We start from the raw sequence: 24,095 nt of genomic DNA, 5'->3' as shown, positions 1-24,095 counted from the left end.
GGAACTGAGATATTCTTCCCCCCTAGGCCTTTACAATTTACGCATGGTATGTCTGTATGTATGTTTGGTTTTTATAATAAGGTTTTTTTTAGTTATTTTTGTATTGGATTGGATTGTTACATGCTGCTTTTATCATTGTTGTTATTCGCCCCGAGTCTACGGAGAGGGGCGGCATACAAATCCAATAAAGTAAGTAAATAAGTAAGTAAGTAAGTAAGTAAGTAAGTAAGTAAGTAAGTAAGTAAGTAAGTAAGTAAGTACGTAAGTACGTAAGTAAATAAATAAATAAGAGTTAACTGTTTTGTATAATGAGTATTGGTACTTCTCCATTTGTTTGACCATTCCTTTGCTTACTCTTAGTTAAATTAAATCTTCTTTCAATATTTGAACTGATCATCAGCTCCCAATATGTGCACAGCCTTGGCTTTTTGAAACTTCCTGTCAAATTCTCAAGTAACATAAGGTTTGGAAAGAAAAAGAAGAGGGATTAACGAAAAACTTTAAAATACGATGTGTAACATAAAGCCACTCTGTCAGTGGTAATTGGTCAAAGCTTATCACTAAGCCTCTTTAGACTTTGTTACTTCATTCAGCTTTTTTTGAGAAATACTGTACTGCAAAGAACTCCAGAATTTGTCTTCAAAACAGAGAATCTAGAGAGAGGTCAAGAACACAACAGGATATTTAATATACTATTATATTCATTTTTTCCCTATATGATAATACTTCTCATTGTTCAGATGAGGCTTCAGTGACAGAATGCATTATACTTTTGAGCTTCTTATAGATTTTAATAACTTTTGGGGTAAAGAATATTTTCAAAAGTAAGTAGTAAAGCATGAAAAAGTATCATGAAAAATGCCTTTTGTTATAAAAGAGGAAATCTTTACTTCGTAATTTTCTCTAGGATCTTCAAAAGGTCCTTTAAAAAGGTGAATGTTGCAATTAAGGTTTTGGAATAAATATCTAAGGATATTTGATTTTTCACTTTATCAATTTAAATGTTTTTACTTTGATTACAGTATAAATAACCCTGTTATCTTTATAAATTCATATTTCTCTTTAGTAGAAAAAAATAATGTTGAATATTTGTTCCAAAGATTAAAAATTATAGATCAGTTCCTAGCATAAGCGTGCTTTAAGTAAAATATATTCCTTGTCATTTCATGCTTTACATAAGAATACATTACAATATAGTGACTGCTGAGGTCTTCCATATCGATGGCAAAGATGAAAGAAGCTGTTACCTACAGTTTAAATTGACTGCAGTGGAATTATCTGTTTAGCAAATCATTTTAAAATCTAAATATGCTTAATTTAAAATGAGCTTTGTACAAATAGTGGAATATGAAGCAATGAATATGGGTGAGAGGATGTAATCCGTATATAACTAATCCTTGACTTAACAATCATTCATTTAGTGACCATTTAAAATGGCAAAGACACTTAAAAAAGTAACTTATGACTGGTCACAATACTTACAGCTGTTGCACAATCCCCACAATCGATCAACATTGGCCACTTGTCAACTGGCATATACAGTTTACATATCCCAGCATCATGTGATTGACATTTGTGACCTTCCCACAAGCAAAATCAATAGGAGAAGCCAGATTCGCTTAATGGTTGTATAGAAACATAGAAGATTGACAACAGAAAAAGACCATCTAGTCTGCCCTTATACTACAGTTATTTCCTGTATTTTATCTTAGGATGGATATATATTTATCCCAGGCATGTTTAAATTCAGTTACTGTGGATTTACAGTATGTCTGCTGGAAGTTTGTTCCAAGCATCTACTACTCTTTCAGTAAAATAATATTTTCTCACATTGCTTCTGATCTTTCCCCCAACTAACCTCAGATTGTGCCCCCTTGTTCTTGTGTTCACTTTCCTATTAAAAACACTTCCCTCCTGAACCTTATTTAACCCTTTGACATATTTAAATGTTTCGATCATGTCCCCCCTTTCTCCTCTGTCCTACAGGCTATACAGATTGAGTTCATTAAGTCTTTCCTGATAAGTTTTATGTTTAAGACCTTCCACCATTTCCTCCGTCTTTGGACTCGTTCAATTTTATCAGTATCTTTTTGTAGACGAGGTCTCCAGAACTGAACACCGTATTCCAAATGTGGTCTTACCAGCGCTTTATACAGCGGGATCACAATCTCCCTCTTCCTGCTTGTTATACCTCTAGCTACGCAGCCAAGCATTCTACTTGCTTTCCCTATCGCCTGACCATGCTGTTCACCCATTTTGAGACTGTCAGAAATTCACTTAACAATTGCAGTGATTCGCTTAAATCACTGGCAAAAAAAGGTCAGAAAATCAGGTGTGTCTCACTTAACTACTGTCTTGCTTAGCAATGGAACTTCTGGCCCCCCAAAAATCAGGAGTAACTTGAGGACTAGCTGTATTAAACTGCATTGAACCTGGAAATGAATACTGTACTAAATATATATAAAGTATGTAAAAGAAAAAACAAGGTAAATGTACCCCTTGACTCAAATTATGGGTGTTTAATATTATAATAAAGCCACAAAACGAGGGCTAGGATTAAGCTAAAATATTGGATTATAAATTACTCTGCTTATTTTATTCTAATTATGTCAATAATTCCAGGTGTTTGTTTGATTTTCAAAAATTAAACTCTTAACAGAACTTTATATCTGTGGCTCAGTAACATGATATTGAAAGTCTATTTTATAACCTTGCACTGATTTAATGTATTGGAGTAAATCATCATAATGCTATTTTTTTACAATTCTAAAAAGCATCTGATAAGGTTGCCTCAAACAATTTTGATAAATTATCATCCAAGTTCTAAATGAACTTAAATTATTTAAAATACAAGTGGATATGAGTCAGAAAGAACTCTTCCTTAAAGCTGTAAAACCGTACTGAAATTTTGATACAAGAGAAAAAATGTGCTCACTTTAATTATTTATGGTGCTATTAAATGAGGTTCTCAGACAGGAGCTTAGGAGCCAGTTGAAAATATTAATAATCATAATTTATTATCAATTGCTTAAATGTTTTGCAATATACAGGAAAGTAAGAAATAAAAGTCTTAACAGGATATGAGAAAAGCTACAAATGATAAATTTGGGTCTTTATGGGGAAAGTTGTGCATTGAATGCTTCAGTGAAAAATCTTGATGTCCAGTGTTGATTTGGAGGCATGAAATGGGGACTTCTGGTGTGTGTGTGTGTGTGTGTGTGTGTGTGTAAGTGTATATATATATATATGAAGCTGAAGGGATTGGATACTGTAGCCTAGAGGATAATTCTCCGCCTTACAAGGCAAAGGTTGCAGGTTCAAGTCCCAGTGGGTATGGCTAGCTGATGAGGCCAAAATAAGGCCGAAATAGATCTATCCTAGTCTCCCTTAATTTTCAAATTCAGCAAAAAAAACATGTGACACATACAGATAGAATTGTCGGCTATCAATAAAATTAACTGCCTTGGAAATGGCCCTGGGTTGGGCCGAGAGGCAAATAAGGAGCTGTGATGTTCCTTCAATACACCAGGGTGATTCGACACAAAAATATGTAACCCTTCCCTGATGCAGAGCTGAAGGGATTGGATACTGTAGCCTAGAGGTTAATTCTCTGCCTTACAAGGCAGAAGCTGCCAGATCAAATCCCAGTAAGGGTATGGCTAGCTGATGAGGCCAGAACAAGGCCAAAATAGCGCTATCCTAGTCTACCTTAATATTAAAAATTCAGCAAAAACATGTGATATATATAAATACCCTGTTTCCCCGATAGTAAGACACCCCCGATTGTAAGACGTATCGGGGCTTTCAAGGGGGTCGGCTAATATAAGCCGTACCCCGAAAGTAAGACATATGTCTTACTTTTGGGGAAACACGGGGGTATTGCCGCCTCCCTCTCATCTAGCTGCGCGCCGCCTCCTGCCCACGTCCGCACCGTCCCCCTCTCCATACGTCGCCGCGTCTGCCACCTCCCTCTGATCTTAATGAGCGCCGCCTCCTGCCAACTTCCGCGCCGCCCCCCTCTCCATACGTCACCGCGCCGTCCCCCTCTCCATACGTCACCGCGCCGTCCTCTGCACTTGTCACTGCCGCCTCCTGCTTATAATACGGTAATGCACACAGTATTAATCATACATCAGTAAAACATACACACTGGCATACTGGGTTATCATCTGCTGTTTTGTGGTGAATACAATACTGTTCAGGTTGTTAATAAATGTTAATTTTATGGTTAAAACAAAAAATTTGACAATTTTTTTTCCAATATAAGACATACCCCGAAAGTAAGACATAGTGGGTCTTTTGGGGATAAAAAGAAAGTAAGACACTGTCTTACTTTCGGGGAAACACAGTAATTGTAGGTGCATAGAGTAAGAGATTGGATGACTCCAATCTATGAGTGGATAAAATCAGTTTATGTGACTACTTTCCCCCTCTTTTGTTAGAGTGTGAGAAAATAATTCTGTGGCCCAAGGGTATTTCTAGATTGCTAGTACCACTAATACATGCCTCAAATCTTTTGTGAAGGAGTAAAGCCTCTTTTTCTTTTTATTGAGGAGTGTGCTAGAATTTCACCTGCCACTTAAATGTAGATAAATGCCTTTGTTTCGAAAAGTTTGTTTGAAAAAGTAGTTGAAAGTGAAATGAATTATCTCTTAGGTGTTTGGTGTGTACACAGACGCAATTTGATATTGTGGGAAAGCTGAAAGCAGTTCTAAGATGTGAAATAAAAGAGCTACTGAGATGCAATTAATCTTGCTCACACTTAGATTTAGCTATTATTGTGTGGTTTGTTGTATATGCTGATAAGCCTAACCATACACCTTTTCTCCCTTCCTGCAATGATGGTCTCTAAACATGATAAGAAAATAGTTATATCAAACATTTGAAATGACATAACCTTTTAAATTCATTAAGTGATTTTTCATAGACTGACCTTCCTTTTATTGATAGTTTACTGTGTGTTCCAGGAAGACACTGAAAATTGAAATTTGATAGTTTTCTGTGAATTGTTTTTTTTAACATAGTTATAATCTGCTTTTTTAAAAAATAGGAAAAGATTCTGGAGGGTTGGGGAATTCCAAAGCTTTATTGCATTCCAAACCTCACTACCAAGTTGTCTACTAGCAAAATAACCAGTTCTTAATTGTATCAAATATTGAAACATAATAATATTGGTAGAATGTGTCAACTGCACAATAAACCAAACCAGCAGTGTACCTTTCAAATAATTTTCCAAGCACAAAATTTCAATTTTGCTTGATGCATAAGTTTTGATATTTTTAAGGAGCTTGCAAAACCATAATCAGTTTACTTAGTATAATTATGAATAGTTTATATTAATTGTCATTTTCAGTTTAGATTTCAAACATCTATATTGAACAGTATACTGTATAGTCGAGCAAAAATCCTAATTTAACCAATTGGAGCCTATAGGTGGTGCTGTAATAAATGGAATGCACACAATAACACACAAAGAATTTATGGATACAGTGCTACTTACTTTATTTAAATCAGGAGATTAACTGATTTTACAAATACATGCCAAATTAATTGTACGACTATGATTACCCAATAAAAATAATGTTATGCCCTGCTCTATTTAGTGCTGGTCCCATATTTTCTAGAATACTATATTACATGATTGAGGAGTGTCAGTCTAGCCTAGCATGCAGTAGTGTAATTTGTAACTAAGATCTAAAATATAACAAATATTTCTCAGTGACAGTCATATGTAATTGAAGGACTTTATAATGGGAGCTAATTAATCTTCAAATCCATCTAGTGCAGTGAAAAGACAGAGTTGAAATTAAAGGAAGACCTATACAATTCGTGATAATAGACAACTACTTTATATGCTGATAGTTCTATATACAATTAGTGGAACACATATAATATTTGACATATATATATTTCAAATGATCAATGTTTTTACCGGGAATACACAACAATCAGTTTTGATTTACTTTGAGTTGCCTAGCCAAACATGGCATTTAACAAAACAGTTCAAATATTAAACTGAATTAACAAATTCTTTTTTGAAATAAGATTAAAGTAATGTAAGGTTAATCTTGTGCAGGCAATCCTCAACCTTTGACAAGTCACTTAAAAGGTTGACTGCCACAAAAAGTTTTAAAATTTGTAAAATTGGTCATCTGACTGGCCCACTTTACAAATGGCATGAGTTACAACCATGATGGGGATGACTACACTATAGTTATAACCGGGGGTGGGCTGCTGCCCGGACGGGGGTGGGAGGTGGAGGAACGTGGTGGGGTAGCAAAATGGAGCTCCATCCCAGAGCACCCAATTTGCACTGAAAGATGTTGAAAAAAAATGCAGGACGTCCTGCATAAGCCACGCCCACAGTGGTAATAAAATTTTTGGTAGCCCTTCACTAGTTATAACTCAAGAGCTAGTTGTATTGAAAACAGCATCAGGGTTTTCTCTCAGCTGTTTATAATACATCTTTGCATCTAAACAGCACATCCCTTTTGTTCACTCTTTTTATATTTAAATATTTAAATATTTTTTCTTCCATTCAGTCACTTTGGTTACTTTTCTAGAAATGGATGTGTTTGCTGAAATCCTAATAGTGTGGAATAAGTTGTTTTGAGCTGAAGGGAAATTAATCATATATATTTAATACATTTGAAATTAATATATAACACATATATAATATATAACACAAGTATTGCATATTTCTTGAGACTGAAAAATGTGGCAAAGAACAATATCTCATAGCAAAGCCCTAGGCCAGAAAATTCCTAAGCCTAAATAGCTAAAATCAATAAACTTTCTTTGAATAACTGTATATTCTTTTCTTTCCAGAACCAGTTTGTCTTCATCTTTCTTTTTTACTCTAAGGAGCTTATTCTGAGAAAGCTTATTTGATGCCATTTATCAGTTCAGAATTTATTGTTCTCTTTTTGCTAGAAGACTGATCTTTTTGCAAGCAAAGGCAATTTGTAATGAACTGATAATGATAATTTAACAGCCTTAACCAATTGCCCGTGATCTGCAATTTAAGGCTGGCGATTCCTTTTGCATCCTCAACCTCAGGAGTTTATTATTTACTTGAACAATTGCCAAGAGCCCAATAGTGAAATTTCTGAATGAGCTAGCTAACTTTGGAAGTTCTAATATATATTTCATCTTAATTTCATTACATCCTTTAGCTAGCAAATAACAAACACCAACAAATTAAACAGAAATGCAGTCTGTTAAAATGCAGGGTATAAATGATAAATGCCTTTTTCTTGATATTTTAGCTCTTTCCAACTAGACTATGGATCCTCAAATTTGGGATACATCTTTCAGAATCTTTCTCAGAATTGGACTAAAAACTTCCCTTGTTTTAATACAATACAATACATACATACCTTTCCTTCTCTCTCCCTTTCTTTCTCTCTCTCTCTCTCTCCTCCCTCCCTCGTCTGTCTTTCTTTCTTTCTTTCTTTCTTTCTTTCTTTCTTTCTTTCTTTCCTACTAAATTCTACGCCGCTTACAAACTCTACACTGCCACCAGAACATAAAATATTTATACAGCAGTAGTGCTCGGGTGGTTTTTAACTTATCTTGCTGCTAGTTTGCTTCCTCCCAAGGTGCATGGCTGCATTTCATGGACGCAAGTTTTCAATTGCTAACACCCCCCCCCCCCAAAAAAAGCCAAAAATAAGATGGCGACCGAGTGCAGAGTGCAGGAAACTCGACTTATGTGCATGCTCAGAAGAAAAAACATGTTACAGTTTTTTTAAAAAAACATGGTGTCCACAGACTGGCACTGACTAAACCAGTTCTGTGATGTCATCATGATGTCACCAGTGGGTCACTACCACTACCGGTCCAAACCAGGAGGAACCCCCCTCTGGTAGTGCTTCAAAAACCCATTCTTTTCACTATTTTTTAAAATAGAGAAATGGAGTCTGACCTAAGTGACAGGGATATAACTCAACAAATCTACCTACCCATTTTTCTCCTGAGTTATAGCAGTCATGTAGGCTCCTTCTAGGTGTATTGGGTAGGGTATTTACATTCTACTAAGAGTTCCTGAAGATAACAATATTGAAGTACATCTGAAAAATACTGTATGTGTGTTTTGTTTGGTTTGGTTTGCCTTTATAAAATAATACTTTTGCTAAAGGCTAATAAGCACCCAAATAGCAAAAAAAGTATTAGCATCCATAAAATATAGTGGTACCTCTACTTAAGAATTTAATTCATTCCATGACCAGGTTCTTAAGTAGAAACATTCTTAAGAAGAAGCAATTTTTCTCATAGGAATCAATGTAAAAGCAAAAAAAGCTCAGAATTTGGGTGGGATTAGGAGAAGGAAGAAGAGGAAGAAGAGAGTTGCTGCCAAAGGAAGAAATTGAGGTGAGGGGAATCAAAAAAATCCAAAATTTTATGGCTTAAAAAAAAAAGAGGGACTCTGTGGCAGCGAAGAGGAGCATACATCTCCAATACACCCGGTGCGAGGCTGCCTCCCATACACTGGCTGCTGCCGCTGTTACCTGCTGCCTCTTCCTTCCCATGCTGAAGGGCTCCCCTCTCCTCTCACTCGCTCACTTTGTAGCAGGCACCTTTCCTTCGCTGCAGTGACTCCTCGGATGCCCAGAGCGAAGGGAGCATTTCTTTTCTCTGGGCACTGGTAGAGGTTTATTCCCTCTCCAAGCACCCAGAGAAAGGATAATGCTTCGTTTGCTCTGGATTGCCATAGCCTCCTTAAGCACCACCGGAAGGCTCCTCTGGCAGCCCAGAAAAGCCCGAGATGGCCGAGCTTAAAGGGGGAATGGCAGGAAACTGGCCAGGTCTTCGTGCCACTCTCAAATTTCCTGGGAAATATTTTCGGGCTCGGGCTCCTAAGTAGAAAATGGTTCTTAAGAAGAGGCAAAAAAAATCTTGAACACCCGGTTCTTATCTAGAAAAGTTCTTAAGTAGAGGCGTTCTTAAGTAGAGGTACCACTGTACATAATAAAACAGTGTTGTACTGTATTTAGCATGCATTTATTAAATCAGTACTCAAGTCCTATAAATTAATAATCATCTGAATGTATATTTTATTTGGCTTTTCCCATTAAATAGCGTTGAATTGTTGGATTTGCCCTCTGTTTTCAAAATATATCTTATCATTAGAATTAGACTGTACACTTGTTTCCATTTTGATACTTCTACTATTTAGAAATGAGTTTTCTTAATTTCTCTTGCAATTGTTTAACAAAAAAATTAATCTAGAATAATTCAATATAAAAATAATTTCAGATTAACAAAAGCAGTAGAAGTTAAATTTAACACAAATTATTAAATAAATGAATGAATAATATGAAGAAATATATTAGGAACCCTGGCAGCGCAGTGTTAGAATGCAGTATTGCAGGCTAATTCTGCCCACAGCCAGTAATTCGACCTTAACCTGCTCAAGGTTGATTCAGCCTTCCGTCCTTCCGAAGTCAGTAAAATGAGGACCAAGATTCGTGGGAGTAATATGTTGAGAGTCTGTAAAACGCTTAAAAGGGGCTATAAAGCATTATGATGCAGTACCCCACCTCCGGACTTTCATGTTTTTTTGATGCTGCAGGGGAATCCCAGAAGGGGAATCCCAGCAGTGCAAAAACGGGTGCTTCGTTGGCAACAGAAGTCCAGAGGTGGGGTTTCCCATGGAGGGGAGCCTCAGGGGAATCCCAACAGCGCAAAAACGGGCGCTTCGGCTGGAAAAAGGGGTGAATTTTGGGCTTGCACGCATTAATCGCTTTTCCATTGATTCCTATGGGAAACATTGTTTCGTCTTCACCTCAAGAACCTCGTCCTGGAACCAATTAAGTTTGTAAGACAAGGTATCATTGTACATGTGGTTGAATGCTATGCGTTAAAATTTTAAAATACATGTCAGTGAATAGGAAAGGAATGAAGGAATTCTTTCTCATCGTGCTTTTTGATGGACTATTGTTCATAAGAGGACTTTAAAAAGTTGGACTGCCATGGTTCTGAACACACAGATGTTCCTTTTGGCATTCACACAGTACTAGTCTGTATAGGGATTTTACAGGCAAAGAATGTGAGCTGCTTTGTTAAAGACAAAGTGTTGCCTGTGGTGGGAACTATTACACTGATGGGAATGTAGTATAATGTATTGTTTTAGTTTTATGTCCCTTCTCCTTCCCCCACTCCATTCCTTGTAGACAGTAGATTTGCTTTGTGGGCAGTGAATTGTTTCACCCAAGCCTGGCTAATAACCTAACCTTCAAACACATAGGAGAGGTACTTCACATGGTAGATAATCACATGGCTTGTTTCAGGTCTGCATGTGAATGTAGATTTTTAAGCTCAAGACTTAACAACTTGGAAAATGAAATTAAGTATGTTCTTGAAAAATACTGTAACATATATTTAGGAAAATATTTCTCCCCCAAGAGAAACAGCCTACCAATAATACAAATTTAAAGATTAACCCAACAACAATATAATAGCACACATCAGAAAAAGTTAAAGGCAGTATTAAATTGCAATAACAATGGCATTTAGATTGAAATACTGTTTCACAATGCTTTTCAAAACTCTCGGGTTTACAGAGTCAGCATACAGCCTTGTTTTACCAACCTTGGAAGGATGGAAGGCTGAGTCAACTTCAAGCCAGTCAGGATCAAACTGCTGGTAGTCGACATACTACACCACCTCACAGCAATGACCATAATGTATGCTCTAGGTCAGGAATGTCAAACTATATTTCATTGAGGACTGCATTACGGTTGTTTTTGACCTCAGGGTCAGTGTGGGCAGGGACAGCGCAGCATCACTCATGTAGGGAGCGCCTTGTGGTGGCCTGAGTTCTCTGTCAGTGAAAATTAGCTCCTAAGCTCTGTTTCGGCTATGACAGACCCCTGAAAGCAGAGCTTGGGGGGGGCACACATGGCCCTCCCAAGCTCAATTTTAGCTAGCAGAGGATTACAGGTTGGTCCTTTGCTGTTTCCACGGCGCCCTGCAGGCCGCCTCTAAGCACCCAGAGGATACACCTGTTCTAGGTGATCTTTTCTGAGAAAGACATCCTAAAGGAACCTTTCTCTTATAGCCACTTGCGAAATCTTGGGGGGGCAGCATCTTGGAACATAATCTTAGTGTCAGACTATAATTGCAGTTTCCATGCAGATAAATCTGGAGGGGTAATCTTATTTTTTTCAAAGGGAGTACAGTGTTCCCTCGATTTTCACAGATGTGTTCTGAGACCGCCCGCAAAAGTCGAATTTCCGCGAAGTAGAGATGTGGAAGTAAATACACTATATTTGGCTATGAACAGTGTCACAAGCCTTCCCTTAACACTTTAAGCCCCTAAATTGCAATTTCCCATTCCCTTAGCAACCATTTAGATTATTATTCGCCATGTTTATTTATTAAAGTTTATTTAAAAAAATATTTATTAAAGTCAGATGAAAGTTTTACAATGACATATGACATCATCAGGCGGGAAAACCGTGGTATAGGGAAAAACCCCGCAAAGTATTTTTTAATTAATATATTTGAAATACCGTGGTATAGACTTTTCGCGAAGTTCGAACCCGCGAAAATCGAGGGAACACTATTTCCTTTTAGTTGATTGTGTAATCTCTTTAAAGAGAAAAAGATAGTTGCAAAGAAATTACTCAGAACATGTAAATGGTTAGGATTAAAAGTGACAATAAATGCATGATTTTGGTGGAAATAATAATGGTTGTAGGAGGATGAAAAGTATTAAACAAGGAGCTTCCTGCAGAGTGGATTTATAATGGACACGATGAAGTCATTTGGGAAGGAAAAGAATGATGGAGGGAGTATTTAAAGATTGTTGTGAAAATATGTGTGATAATCTGAAGAGTGGAATTCAAATGAATCCTATAAATAGTAGCCCCTCAAAGATATGGATGAAAAGGATGCCATAAATATGAAATGTTTAAAATGGTTAATGGTTCATTAAAGTTGGCTGACTACAAAACAAATGATTTCACGTGTTTGATAGGTTTCTCCATGTACAATTTTTGAGTTGAATATCTTATACATCTGTGTAGATTTATTGGGAATTGTATGGATGTGGTTTGCCATTGCTTCTTTCTGTGGTGTATTTCAAATTCTTAGTTAAACCTCTATCCATTATATTCTGTGGTGATCTTCCATCTATGTACTTGCAAGCCTCAGTCCTGCTTTTAAAAACCAAACAAAAGTAGCCTCAATTCCCAAAAGTCATTTAGGAGTCACAATATACTTTAAAAACTATTTATAAACACACACACCCCATTTATGAAATTTTGGAAAAAACCACCCTGCTGAATTCATTGTAAAATCTCTGAAAAATGGTTAATCACTGAATGCTTCATGTGACACTTTGGCTTCCTTGTGGATGTTTTCCTATTTCTTACTTTTGGGATAGTCAGGAATAAATGTCCTTCATTGAATGTCACCTACTGTGTTTGAGTCTCAGCAAAGTAGAGGCAATGTGAGTCAAAAACAGATTCTTGATTCAAACCTAGGAGACAACAAAAAATAAAAATGCTGAAATGCCGTTATGTACTTCCAGTATCTGGAAAGTATTCCTGACTTATCTTGCAAACTGAGCCTTTAAGACAGGGGTAGGGAACGTTGGCTCTTCTATGACATGAGGACTTCAACTCCCAGAAGTCCTGAGCTAGCATGATTGGCTCAGGAATTCTGGGAGTTGAAGTCCATAAGTCATAGAAGAGCCAACGTTCCCTACCCCTGCTTTAAGAGCATGAATATGGCTCTAACCCTGAATAACTAAAGGAAATTGAGCTGTATCTTTCATAGAACTGCTTGTCGTCATTATGTTCCCTTGTGTGAGACCTGATTCTGTTGAATTTCAAGTGCAAAGGAAGCTCACGAACAAATCTATTCATTAACTGAAATTTCAGCTTTACAAGAAGCCTTAAAGTGCACTGAAAGTATTGACTTCTTTTGTCAGTTCTGTATATAACAACATATTATCCTCCCCCACCCACCCCCACCCAGTGAGAACCACGTTAGTAGGTATTTGGGGTGTGTGGTTGTTGGCCACTTTTTCTGAATGGGACATCTAACATGCAAGTTACCAAATAGGTTAATTGAAGTATTAGTTAATAAAAAAGAAAAAGCCCTACATGGCAATGGACCAGAGTACCTCCGGAACCGCCTGCTACCGCACGAATCCCAGCGACCAATAAGGTGCCACAGAGTTGGCCTTCTCTGGGTCCCATCGACTAAACAATGTCATTTGGCGGGGCCCAGGGGAAGAGCCTTCTCTGTGGCAGCCCCGGCCCTCTGGAATCAACTCCCCCCGGAGATTAGAACAGCTCCCAACCTCCTTGTCTTTCGCAAATTACTCAAGACCCACCTATATCACCAGGCATGGGGGAACTGAGACACCTCCCCCAGGCTTTTATATTTTATGTTTGGTATGTATGTGTTGTATGGTTTTAATTGTTGGGGTTTTATATATCTTTTCTTATATATCTAATATTAGATTTGTTTACTGTTATATTGTTTTTATTATTGTTGTGAGCCGCCCCGAGTCTTCGGAGAGGGGTGGCATACAAATCTAATGAATTGAATTGAATTATCAAATTGGTCTTGGAAGGGCATCCTAACGACTTAGGTTAATGCGTTATTACATATGAAATATCATAAGTAAATTGATTATTTTCAGCAGCTTTTGAATTAAATAGATGCTATTTAATGCTTTTGTATGGTATGGGATTTTCATCATGCCTGACCCGAGTGCAATTGACGGAACTCAAATCTAACTATATAAAAGCTGTTGTGAGTGGTCCACATCCAGCTCAGCTGGTCACCGATTTCAAGGACCAGGAGACTGAGGAATACTGGCATCACAGGCCAATGTTCTTACCATCTGAATTGAAAACTGGGGAAGGTGAATTGAGCACCAGAGACTGTAGAACCCCCAGTTAGGGTATTGTCTGAGTCAGAAGATGATGGGACTTTGAGGACCCTCTCTTAGATGCGAGGGTCAGAAGAATAAGAGCCAGGAATGAATATCTCTCTAGCAGAGGTTCTAGATGTTGATTAGATCTATGGGACATTTAACCACGCCCTATCTCTCTATATATAGAACAGGCTGATGAGAGAAGAGGACTGGTAAGCAATGTTCATCTTGAAGATGGTGCCTAGAGAGACTGTTCCTGAGTTGCTGGATTTCGGTTTCTGCTTTGGCAGAAGATAGTTAAGCTCCGAACAGTAAGTGAAGTGAGAAATACCAGGCAGTGAATTGTTTCACCCATGCCTGGCTAATAACAGAACCTTCAAACACATAGGAGATGTACTTCAAGTGGTAGATAGTCACATGGCTTGTTTCAGGTCTGCATGTGAATGTAAATTTTTAAGCTCAAGAAAGAAAGAAAAGAAGTAAGTATTGTGGCCAGCTCCTGCCCCAAGGAATGTGCAGGTGAGTGTGGGAAAAACATCCACATGCCGCAGGCCTGTTTTGCTCCCGATGGAATCTGCCGACAAAGCCTCCTCTGACCAAGGAACATGAGTAACAGGGAAGAGGGGAGTTTGGCAGACAGTCCAGGAGATCAATCATCTGTATTGCATTCTGAACAAGAATTAATGACACATCCACGCTTGTGTAGAGTGATGCATAGGAGACAACAACTGAAGGATTATTACAAGAGAAAATGAGGCCACCTGTGGTTGGGTGGGGCTCCAATAATTAGGGCTGCTGCTATAAATAGCAGCATGTGGGTTTGGCCATTGTGAAAGAATATCTTATCGCAGTTCTTCAGGAATCCTGTGTTGCTGTTTTCTGGACTTTGTTTGTTGATTTTTCACGCCTTTGAAACCAAAGCAAAGCAACGTGTGTGTGTGCGTGTGTGTGTGTGTATGTGTGTGTCACTTTGTTGGAAGAAGAAGGGGTGTGAAGTTTCTTCACAGCTGCTAGCTAAGTACTTAATGACTGCTTAAGGGAAATTGTACAGACTGCCCGGTTGTTTTGGGACGAGTGTTCTTTGCAATACAAAAAGAGTGCTTCGTTTATTTTGAATTTTGTGATAAAGAACATTGTTTTGAATTTTCAAACGTGTGTGTGTGTGTGTGTGTGTATGTGTCTGAAATTCGTACCCTTGAATTTTCGGCTCTCCTACCAGAGAGCCCGGCAGAACAGAAAGAAAGAAAGAAAGAAAGAAAGAGGAGAGAGAAAGAAAGAAGAGAGAGAGAGAGAGAAAGAAAGAAAGAAAGAAAGAAAATAAAGCCCAGAAGCCTAACACTGAAAAACTAAACACTAAACTAAACACTAAAATGTTCAGTTTCTATTTGGCCACATGTTTGGCACTGCAGTGAACCAATGATTCTGTTCCTACCCCTACAAGTTTTGTGCAGAGAATTTCCAGTTGGTGGTGGCATTGAGCAAGGATGCCCTAGCAGTTTTGAAAGCAACCCTCCGTCACTCTAGCTTAAACAAGGTGGTGATGTACGAATGAAGGGTCAGGAATAGGACAGCTGGCAGAGCTGCTGCAGTTCTATTCTCCAGTGCCCCCCCCCCCCCCCCCCCGTCTTCAGGTTCACCCCAGAGTGTTCACAGCATCACCATTATTTTTGCCTTATGACAAGAGATAGGCCACCTGTGCTCCAAGTTGGCATTGTGCTGCCTCCCTCAACATTAGCTCACTTGCCAAAGCACTGATCTGCTCCCTTTCTAAAACATGGAAGAAATGCTGCTGTTAAAACTTGCTCTGAACTTTACTGCCGCCTTTCCTTGGACCAGCTTCCTTGGTCACGTGAAGGCAAGCCACTTGGTTAGCACTCTAGCCTTCTACCGGACACCTGTCCCCTCCCCCCTTTTGCAACCCCATCAAAGTGACCATCTGTAACTTCCTCAGAGTGGAGAGAGTTGCGACCTCTATTTGAGAACCTTAAATAAGAACCTTAGATTCTCCAACCTCTACAGTATTTGAGAATATTAGAATCTTAGAAGACAAAATTATAGAAGAGGTCAATAAGCATGGTAGAATACTTACGATACATATATTGAAAAAAATATTGCTCCAAATAAACATGTTTAGCAAGGTAGAAAATGTCATTTAAGAATTTAAGTAAAAACTTATTTCAGGAATTGAGAATGGATACAGATACCAATTTGAATTGGGATTCCATAATGATGGTTGGACTTTGTGATTGACAATAACAGCAAATCTAATTTGTTTAGGCCCTCTGGAATCAACTCCCCCCAGAGATTAGAACGGCCCCCACCCTCCTTGTCTTTCGCAAATTACTCAAGACCCACCTTTGTCGCCAGGCATGGGGGAGTTAGGATATTCCTTCCCGTAGGCCATTACAAGTTATGTATGGTATGTTTGTGTGTATGTTTGGTTTTTATAATAAGGGCTTTTAGTTGTTTTATTAAATTGGATTGTTACATGTTGTTTTTTATCATTGTTGTTAGCCGTCCCGAGTCTGCGGAGAGGGGCGGCATACAAATCCAATAAATAGATAGATAGATAGATAGATAGATAGATAGATAGATAGATAGATAGATAGATAGATAAATAGATAAATAAATAGATAGATAGATAGATAGATAGATAGATAAATAGATAAATAAATAGATAAATAAATAGATAGATAGATAAATAGATAAATAAATAGATAGATAGATAAATAGATAGATAGATAAATAAATAAATAGATAAACAAACAAACAAATAAATTTTGTGACACATTAATGGCATGGCACATTAATTTTAAATCACTTCACATGTTAGGAGAGAAGGAGTGTTTCTGTGTGAACATATGTTTCAGGGACCCTGATTATTTGGAAGGTTTGTGTTGTTCAGTGTGATACCCCACAAGGATATCTTCATTTCAGTGTGCTTTGTATTTATTGTGTCAAAGACATGAATTCTTCTTTCTTGGGATGAGAGCAGTTACTGGAGTGAATTGGCACATGCTGAGGAATGTCTTGGGGCAGGGGGAAATGTCAAGAAACCTGTCCAAAGGAAAAGCTTTTAAATTACCTCTTCATGCAGAAATGCAAAATCAAATTTAATTGCTCTCTTCCTGTCCTGTTCAGACAAGCAGACTCCTTTTGGTACCTAGTAAAAAAAGAGTCATAATGGTAAGAGCTGGGATTTGTTTAGCTCTAGTAATCAGGGGAAAAAAATAGAAATAAGTATGAAAGAACAAAAAACTGCATCTGGGATGGGGAGGTAGGGACTGAACTTTTAACATTCTGCCATGGGCACGGGTGATATCTTCCCAATCAGGTTTAAAGATGAAATATCACATTCTTTGGTAACTGTTTGGGGATTTCTGGGTTCCAAATGGTGACAGTGACCAAACCAAGCATTTTAATACCAGAATAATTTCTACTGAAAATTGCCTCAGCTTTGGTTAAAATTAGATTTTTTTTAAAATTTGATCATTTGTGTCATCGTCTCTTTCCCTTTCCATTAATAAAAAATGATTCGTTTGTTTTTAGCATAGCCTGAACCTACCTACTTCATGTTCTGTCGTGCTCTCTGGTAGACTCCTCCTGAAAATTCACAGTTACAAATTTCAGACACACAAACATTTGAAAATTCAAAATAATGTTCTTTATAATGAAAATTCACTTAAACCAAGCCCTCTTTTTGTATAGCAAAGAGCACTCGTCTCCAAACAAACTGGTAATTGGTACACGTCCCTTATCAGTTCTGAGATACTTAGCTTGCAGCTGTGAGGCAATTCACAGTCCTTCTTCTTTCACAAAGGGAAACACCCTTTGCTCTGGTTTAGTTTCAAAGCGGGGAAAAAGCAACACACCAAGGGCGAAGTCAGCAAGGCAGGCACGAAACACAATGATCAGATAATCCTCCACAATGGCCAAACCCACATGCTGCTCTTTATAGCAGCCTCACTAATTACCACAGCCCCACCCAACCACAGGTGGCCTCATTTTCTTTGATAATACTCTCTTGGTTGTTGCTGCCTATGCATCGCTCTCCGCATGCGTGGCTGTATCATTAACTCTTGTTCTGAATCCATGGAGGAGAGAGATAATTTATCTCCTTCTGAGTTGTCTGCCACACTCTCCTCCTCCCTGTCACTCATGTCTTCTTGGTCAGAGGAGCCTTCATCAGCAGATTCCACCGGAAGCAAAACAGGCTGCAGCATGTGGATGTCTCCCCCACATCCACAGTCCTTGGGGCAGGAGCTGGGCCAGAGCTAACAACAACACTTCATGTGCAAATCAGGCTGTTGTGGCATGTTCAGTCAACCATGGTTTTAGAAACATAGAAACATAGAAGTCTGACGGCAGAAAAAGACCTTATGGTCCATCTAGTCTGCCCTTATACTATTTTCTGTATTTTATCTTAGGATGGATATATGTTTATCCCAGGCCTGTTTAAATTCAGTTACTGTGGATTTATCTACCACGTCTGCTGGAAGTTTGTTCCAAGGATCTACTACTCTTTCAGTAAAATAATATTTTCTCATGTTGCTTTTGATCTTTCCCCCAACTAACTTCAGATTGTGTCCCCTTGTTCTTGTGTTCACTTTCCTATTAAAAACACTTCCCTCCTGGACCTTATTTAACCATTTAACATATTTAAATGTTTCGATCATGTCCCCCCTTTTCCTTCTGTCCTCCAGACTATACAGATTGAGTTCATTAAGTCTTTCTTGATACGTTTTATGCTTAAGACCTTCCACCATTCTTGTAGCCCGTCTTTGGACCCGTTCAATTTTGTCAATATCTTTTTGTAGGTGAGGTTTCCAGAACTGAACACAGTATTCCAAATGTGGTCTCACCAGCATTCTATATAGCGGGATCATAATCTCCCTCTTCCTGCTTGTTATACCTCTAGCTATGCAGCCAAGCATCCTCCTTTTTACTTTTCAGAGTTAGTATAATTGAGGGGTATCAAACTCACGACGTCATGTGAGGTATCATAACTTTTTTCCTCGTTGCTACAGCCCTGGTGTAACTCATTGGTTCTGACAGCTCTTGAAATAAGGCTAGTTTTGCCAAACCACTTTAGACTAAACAAAATTATCTTTACATTGTGAGAGGAAAAAATGGCTTATTGTTTAAAGTATTGTATCTTGTTGAAGATTACAAAGGATATATGTGATGAATGGAATTTTGCAACGTAGACTCACAACAGTCAAGTTTAAAATGCCACCTCAAAATATGTCATTACACTTTTTTTTTCTTTTTTTCACCAGGAAATATGAAACTGGATCCAAAGTCCGCCTGAAACTTATTGACCTAGAACTCTCCTCCAAATTCTTGGGGTCAACAAATGATACAATGTTATTGGAAGCTGATGCTGTGCTTTTGGGACTAATGGAAGGAAAAGAAAGTAAAACTAAATAGTAAATGTTTGTTCTTTTTTAAAAAAATTATCTTGTCGCTAAATACTTATTTGTACAGAATATTCCATTTGAATTAAAATATTGAAATAACTCAATCATTTCTTTGTGGTTAAAATAAATTTAAATGTAAAGATAAACATTTGTACAGTATATTATTTATTATTGGCAATATTACATTCATACTAAAAATGAGAAATTTGGTAGATTTTTCCAGATTTCATTATCTTACAATTTACATCAAATTTTGGCAGGAAAAATATACCACATGACTATGGTCATCATTTATTGAAATTATGATTTTCTAACTCAAGTGAGAGTAAATCTTAGAGATGAGCAAAATCATGCTGACTTTTTTTGTTGTTGATTGAGCCTATTTCATAATCATTCGTTTTTTAGTTGCTCTTCTTTTTCTCTCTCTCTGTTGGTTAGCAGATTGGAATACGAAAATCAGAAATAAACCTAATTAAGCCTCAAGTGCAAACAGTAAGCCTCAATAAAATATGTTTTATAGTTTCAACCAGTGGTGAAATTCAATTTTTTTGACTACCAGTTCTGTGGGCGTGGCTTGGTGGGTATGGCAGGGGAAGGATACTGAAAAATCTCCATTCCCTCCCAAATTCTGGGGGAAGGATACTGAAAAATCTCCATTCCCTCCCCAACTTCTGGGGGAAGGATACTGAAAAATCTCCATTCCCTCCCAAATTCTGGGGGAAGGATACTGAAAAATCTCCATTCCCTCCCCAACTTCTGGGGGAAGGATACTGAAAAATCTCCATTCCCTCCCCAACTTCTGGGGGAAGGATACTGAAAAATCTTCATTCCCTCCCAAATTCTGGGGGAAGGATACTGAAAAATCTCCATTCCCTCCCCAACTTCTGGGGGAAGGATACTGAAAAATCTCCATTCCCTCCCAAATTCTGGGGGAAGGATACTGAAAAATCTCCATTCCCTCCCAAATTCTGGGGGAAGGATACTGAAAAATCTCCATTCCCTCCCCAACTTCTGGGGGAAGGATACTGAAAAATCTCCATTCCCTCCCCAACTTCTGGGGGAAGGATACTGAAAAATCTCCATTCCCTCCCAAATTCTGGGGGAAGGATACTGAAAAATCTCCATTCCCTTCCAAATTCTGGGGGAAGGATACTGAAAAATCTCCATTCCCTCCCAAATTCTGGGGGAAGGATACTGAAAAATCTCCATTCTCACCCTACTCGGACGCCAGCCAGAGGTGGTATTTGCCAGTTCCCCGAACTACTCAAAATTTCCACTACTGACTCTCCAGAATCTATCAGAACCTGGATTCCCTGGTTTCAACTCTAAAATATTGCATGTAGACCATATAATCCTCCCTTCAATCCTATTGGTTAAGTTTCCTAAATTTGCTTTTTTGACTTATAATAAAATTAATTTGCCCAATACGCCCCCCCATATTTATGACTAGTGATTTCATTGTGGTTAAGGTTAGGCAGAAATGGATCACTTTAAAAATGTACATTTAAATATCAAACAAAACATTAGTAAACAGTTAACAGCTTTATATTAACAAATAGTATGTTAACAGCTTTATATTAAAAAATAGTAAAATTTGAAACTTGTTTTTAATGGAAGGATGAGCTTGCTTACTTTTATATAATTCTTTTAAGCTTCTTCAAGGATGCTAGCATAATCCATTTATTTTGCTTGCTTAGCCTCTTTTATTCACTTCCAAGTCAATGTTTTATTTTGGTCAACATCATTCTGCATTTTTCATGCCTTGTTCTATTTGAAAACATTTTTCACAACTGTTTTCCTCCCTCCCTCTCCCTTTCTCTCTCTCTCTCTTAATCGTGTCAAATTTACAATGTCATATTGTCATCATGTGACATATCATGACTTTCCCCCCCTTTGCTAAAACAGAAGTGGACGTGGCCAGCGCATGATACAACTGGCTTATGAGCCATGAGTTTGAAAACCTTATGATTGATAGATAGATAGATAGATAGATAGATAGATAGATAGATAGATAGATAGATAGATAGATAGAGCGAGCAATAGGTTCCTATGGTACTCTAATGATCTTGTTGTTCTAGTCCAAGCAGTTTGCACATCCTTTTCTTATATCCACTTTCTATTCATTCTGTTGGGAGATTACGTATCTTCAGAATATATTTTCATGAGACTTGTTTGTCATCTTCCTTTAGTTCACTTCGGATTGTCTATCTTTCATTCCTTTTTTTCTTGTCCATTTTCTTCCAATCCGGCCTTGACACCACCAAAATAAATTGCTGTCCTCAGTCAATGTCTTTTCTAAAATGCAGTGCTTGGAACTGGACTTAATATTCGAGGTACTTTCTGCTCTATACAGAACAGAGAGGAACAAGAATGATCTTGAATTTCATACTGTACTTTGGTTGATGCACTTTAGGGCTGCATTTGCTTTTTTTTAGTTTAGTTTATAATCTAGGGCACCTAGCTATATTCTTCTCAGTTGCATACATATGCATTTGAGTCTCTTGTATTCTTATTTTTAATTTTCCTAACTTGTCAATACCCTCCTGAACCTTGATATTGCCCTGTTTGCTTTCCCTATTATTTTTGTGTCAATCACACATTTAATAATTACCATCTCTGTATGATAAAAGCCCCACAGGGGCAAAGGCTATGATCCAATTATTATGCCCACATTTTTACTTTTTAGCCTCCCTTGATAATATCTCTCTGTTGAAAAATATATGGAGTTGTGCAGCATGCCACTAAAAAAAAAAATACAGTTGCCTCTTTTAAAAAGCACTTTTGGGACACTCAGAAACATTGACATGCACATGTTGAGTATAGCTGCTCATCCAGCTCTGTATTCCTCTTCAGAAGACATCTGCAAGTTCATTCAAACTTTTAGGGTGGAAATGTATGGTTCATGGAGATGCTAGTATACACATTGGAATATAAATGTAAATAAATTAATATGTGTTTATTGTTGATTTTGTATATCTCTCTTCTCTGCCTTGTTTCCATGGTAAGAAAACCTAGCAGGGGGGGGGGGGGAGAAACAAACCTGAGCAGCCCTATCTATTTTTAAGTGGGAAGTTTGTGTCTCTCCATCTTGTACCAGACAAAGCAAGCTGCCTGCTTTGGGGCAAAGGAAACAGGAGCTGTGAAAGAGCAACGGCTGCCTGGAATCGCTTTCTGCTGTGCCCTTTGGCCTTTGGTCTGCAGCTTCCCTGCACACGTTGGATCACAGGGGAGCTGAAGTTTCATTTACCGACTGAGCAACTTTTGGAAAAAGAAAAAAGAAAGAAAACCCCGTTCCCAATTAGTGTTGCAAGTTGCCCAGATCAATGGTGGGTTAAACTGAGCTGCCCACTCAAGTGGCGGGGGCGTAGCGTGCAATGAAAAGAGAGGAAAGAGCTGGTGGGTGGGTGTGCGTACATGAGCATGGTTGGGTGGGGGTGTGCGTGCATCTCTTTCAAGAGCACTGGATTCTTTCAAGGGAGCTGCATTCTTGTGTGAAAAACAACTGCCACAATACTTAAGTTGTAACCTTCTCACCCCTGACGGCATGGGAAAGTGTACTCTTCAGCTGTTAGCGGGAAGAGAGGCCGCCGTAGTCATGAGAAATTTGGATAAAAAATGCAGCTTCCAGTTTGCCCTCCTCTTTTGCACATGTCATCTTGCCTATCAAACAGCTTAATTGGAAAATTTAGTTGTGCTTTTCATTAAGAGCCTTGAAAATTTAAGGACCAATTTCTCTGGGGGCTTTTATTTGGAAGCAGGGAGGGGGCATTACTGTATTTGTTGGGAATAAACACTGCTCAAAAAAATAAAGGGAACACTTAAAAAACAGAATATAACTTCAAGTAAATCAAACTGTCAACGTAGGAAGCAACACTGATTGACAATCAATTTCACATGCTGTTGTGCACATTGTACAGAACAAAGTATTCAGTGAGAATATTTCATTCATTCAGATCTAGGATGTGTTATTTGAGTGTTCCGTTTATTTTTGTTTTAGCAGTATATTTACAGTAGGATGCAGAAGAATGCAACAACAAACATAGAAAGCTGGGTGCATTGCCCACTGATTTATTCTTGCTCTGTTTTCAGTTTCAAGGTTTAATTCATTTTCAATAATTGATTTATACCCCCACCCCCCAGCTTATGTTTCATTTAATGATGATTTAAAATTTATTTAACAACTAATTATTACAAAAATATCTATAAAATTATAAACATTGTATAAAATAGTAGATCTAAAATAGGGTTTTTCTTGTAACTGTTTTGCAAACTACCTTTAGAAAATAAAGTACAGTGTTCCCTCGATTTTCGCTGGAGATGCGTTCCGAGACCGCCCGCGAAAGTTGAATTTCCGCGAAGTAGAGATGCGGAAGTAAATATACTATTTTTGGCTATGAACAGTATCCCAAGCCTTCCCTTAACACTTTAAACTCCTAAATTTACAATTTCCCATTCCCTTAGCAACCATTTAGATTATTACTCACCATGTTTATTTATTAACGTTTATTAAAAAATGTTTTTTAAAGGCAGATGAAAGTTTGGCAATGACATATGACATCATCGGGCGGGAAAAACCGTGGTATGGGGGGGGAAACGTAAAGTATTTTTAAATTATTTTTGAAAAACCGTGGTATAGACGTTCCGCGAAGTTCGAACCCGCGAAAATCAAGGGAACACTGTATTCTTTTTTTCAGGATTTGGTAATAATTCAAGAAATTATTCAAATGTAAAAATGCACAGCACTGGAGCTTGACTTTTTAATTTCCCTCCATTCTATA

The 24,095-nt window shown here is 37.9% G+C and overlaps 1 protein-coding gene across 1 annotated transcript in view; it reads left to right on the top strand.

Moving 5' to 3' along the window:
• TPD52 (tumor protein D52) overlaps nucleotides 1-19,463 on the top strand; it is a 73,780-nt gene extending 54,317 nt beyond the window's left edge. The window contains exon 7 of the mRNA XM_070747969.1: nucleotides 19,177-19,463. Coding sequence (XP_070604070.1) covers nucleotides 19,177-19,327 — 151 coding nt within the window. The 3' untranslated portion in view covers nucleotides 19,328-19,463. The remainder of the gene's footprint in view (nucleotides 1-19,176) is intronic.
• The last annotated feature ends 4,632 nt before the right edge of the window (nucleotides 19,464-24,095 follow it).

The sequence above is a fragment of the Erythrolamprus reginae genome, chromosome 3 (genome assembly GCF_031021105.1).
Source record: "Erythrolamprus reginae isolate rEryReg1 chromosome 3, rEryReg1.hap1, whole genome shotgun sequence".
Taxonomy (NCBI): Eukaryota; Metazoa; Chordata; class Lepidosauria; order Squamata; family Dipsadidae; genus Erythrolamprus; species Erythrolamprus reginae.
Note: the sequence above shows the minus strand (reverse complement) of the source record. Positions and strands in the feature narration are given on the sequence as shown.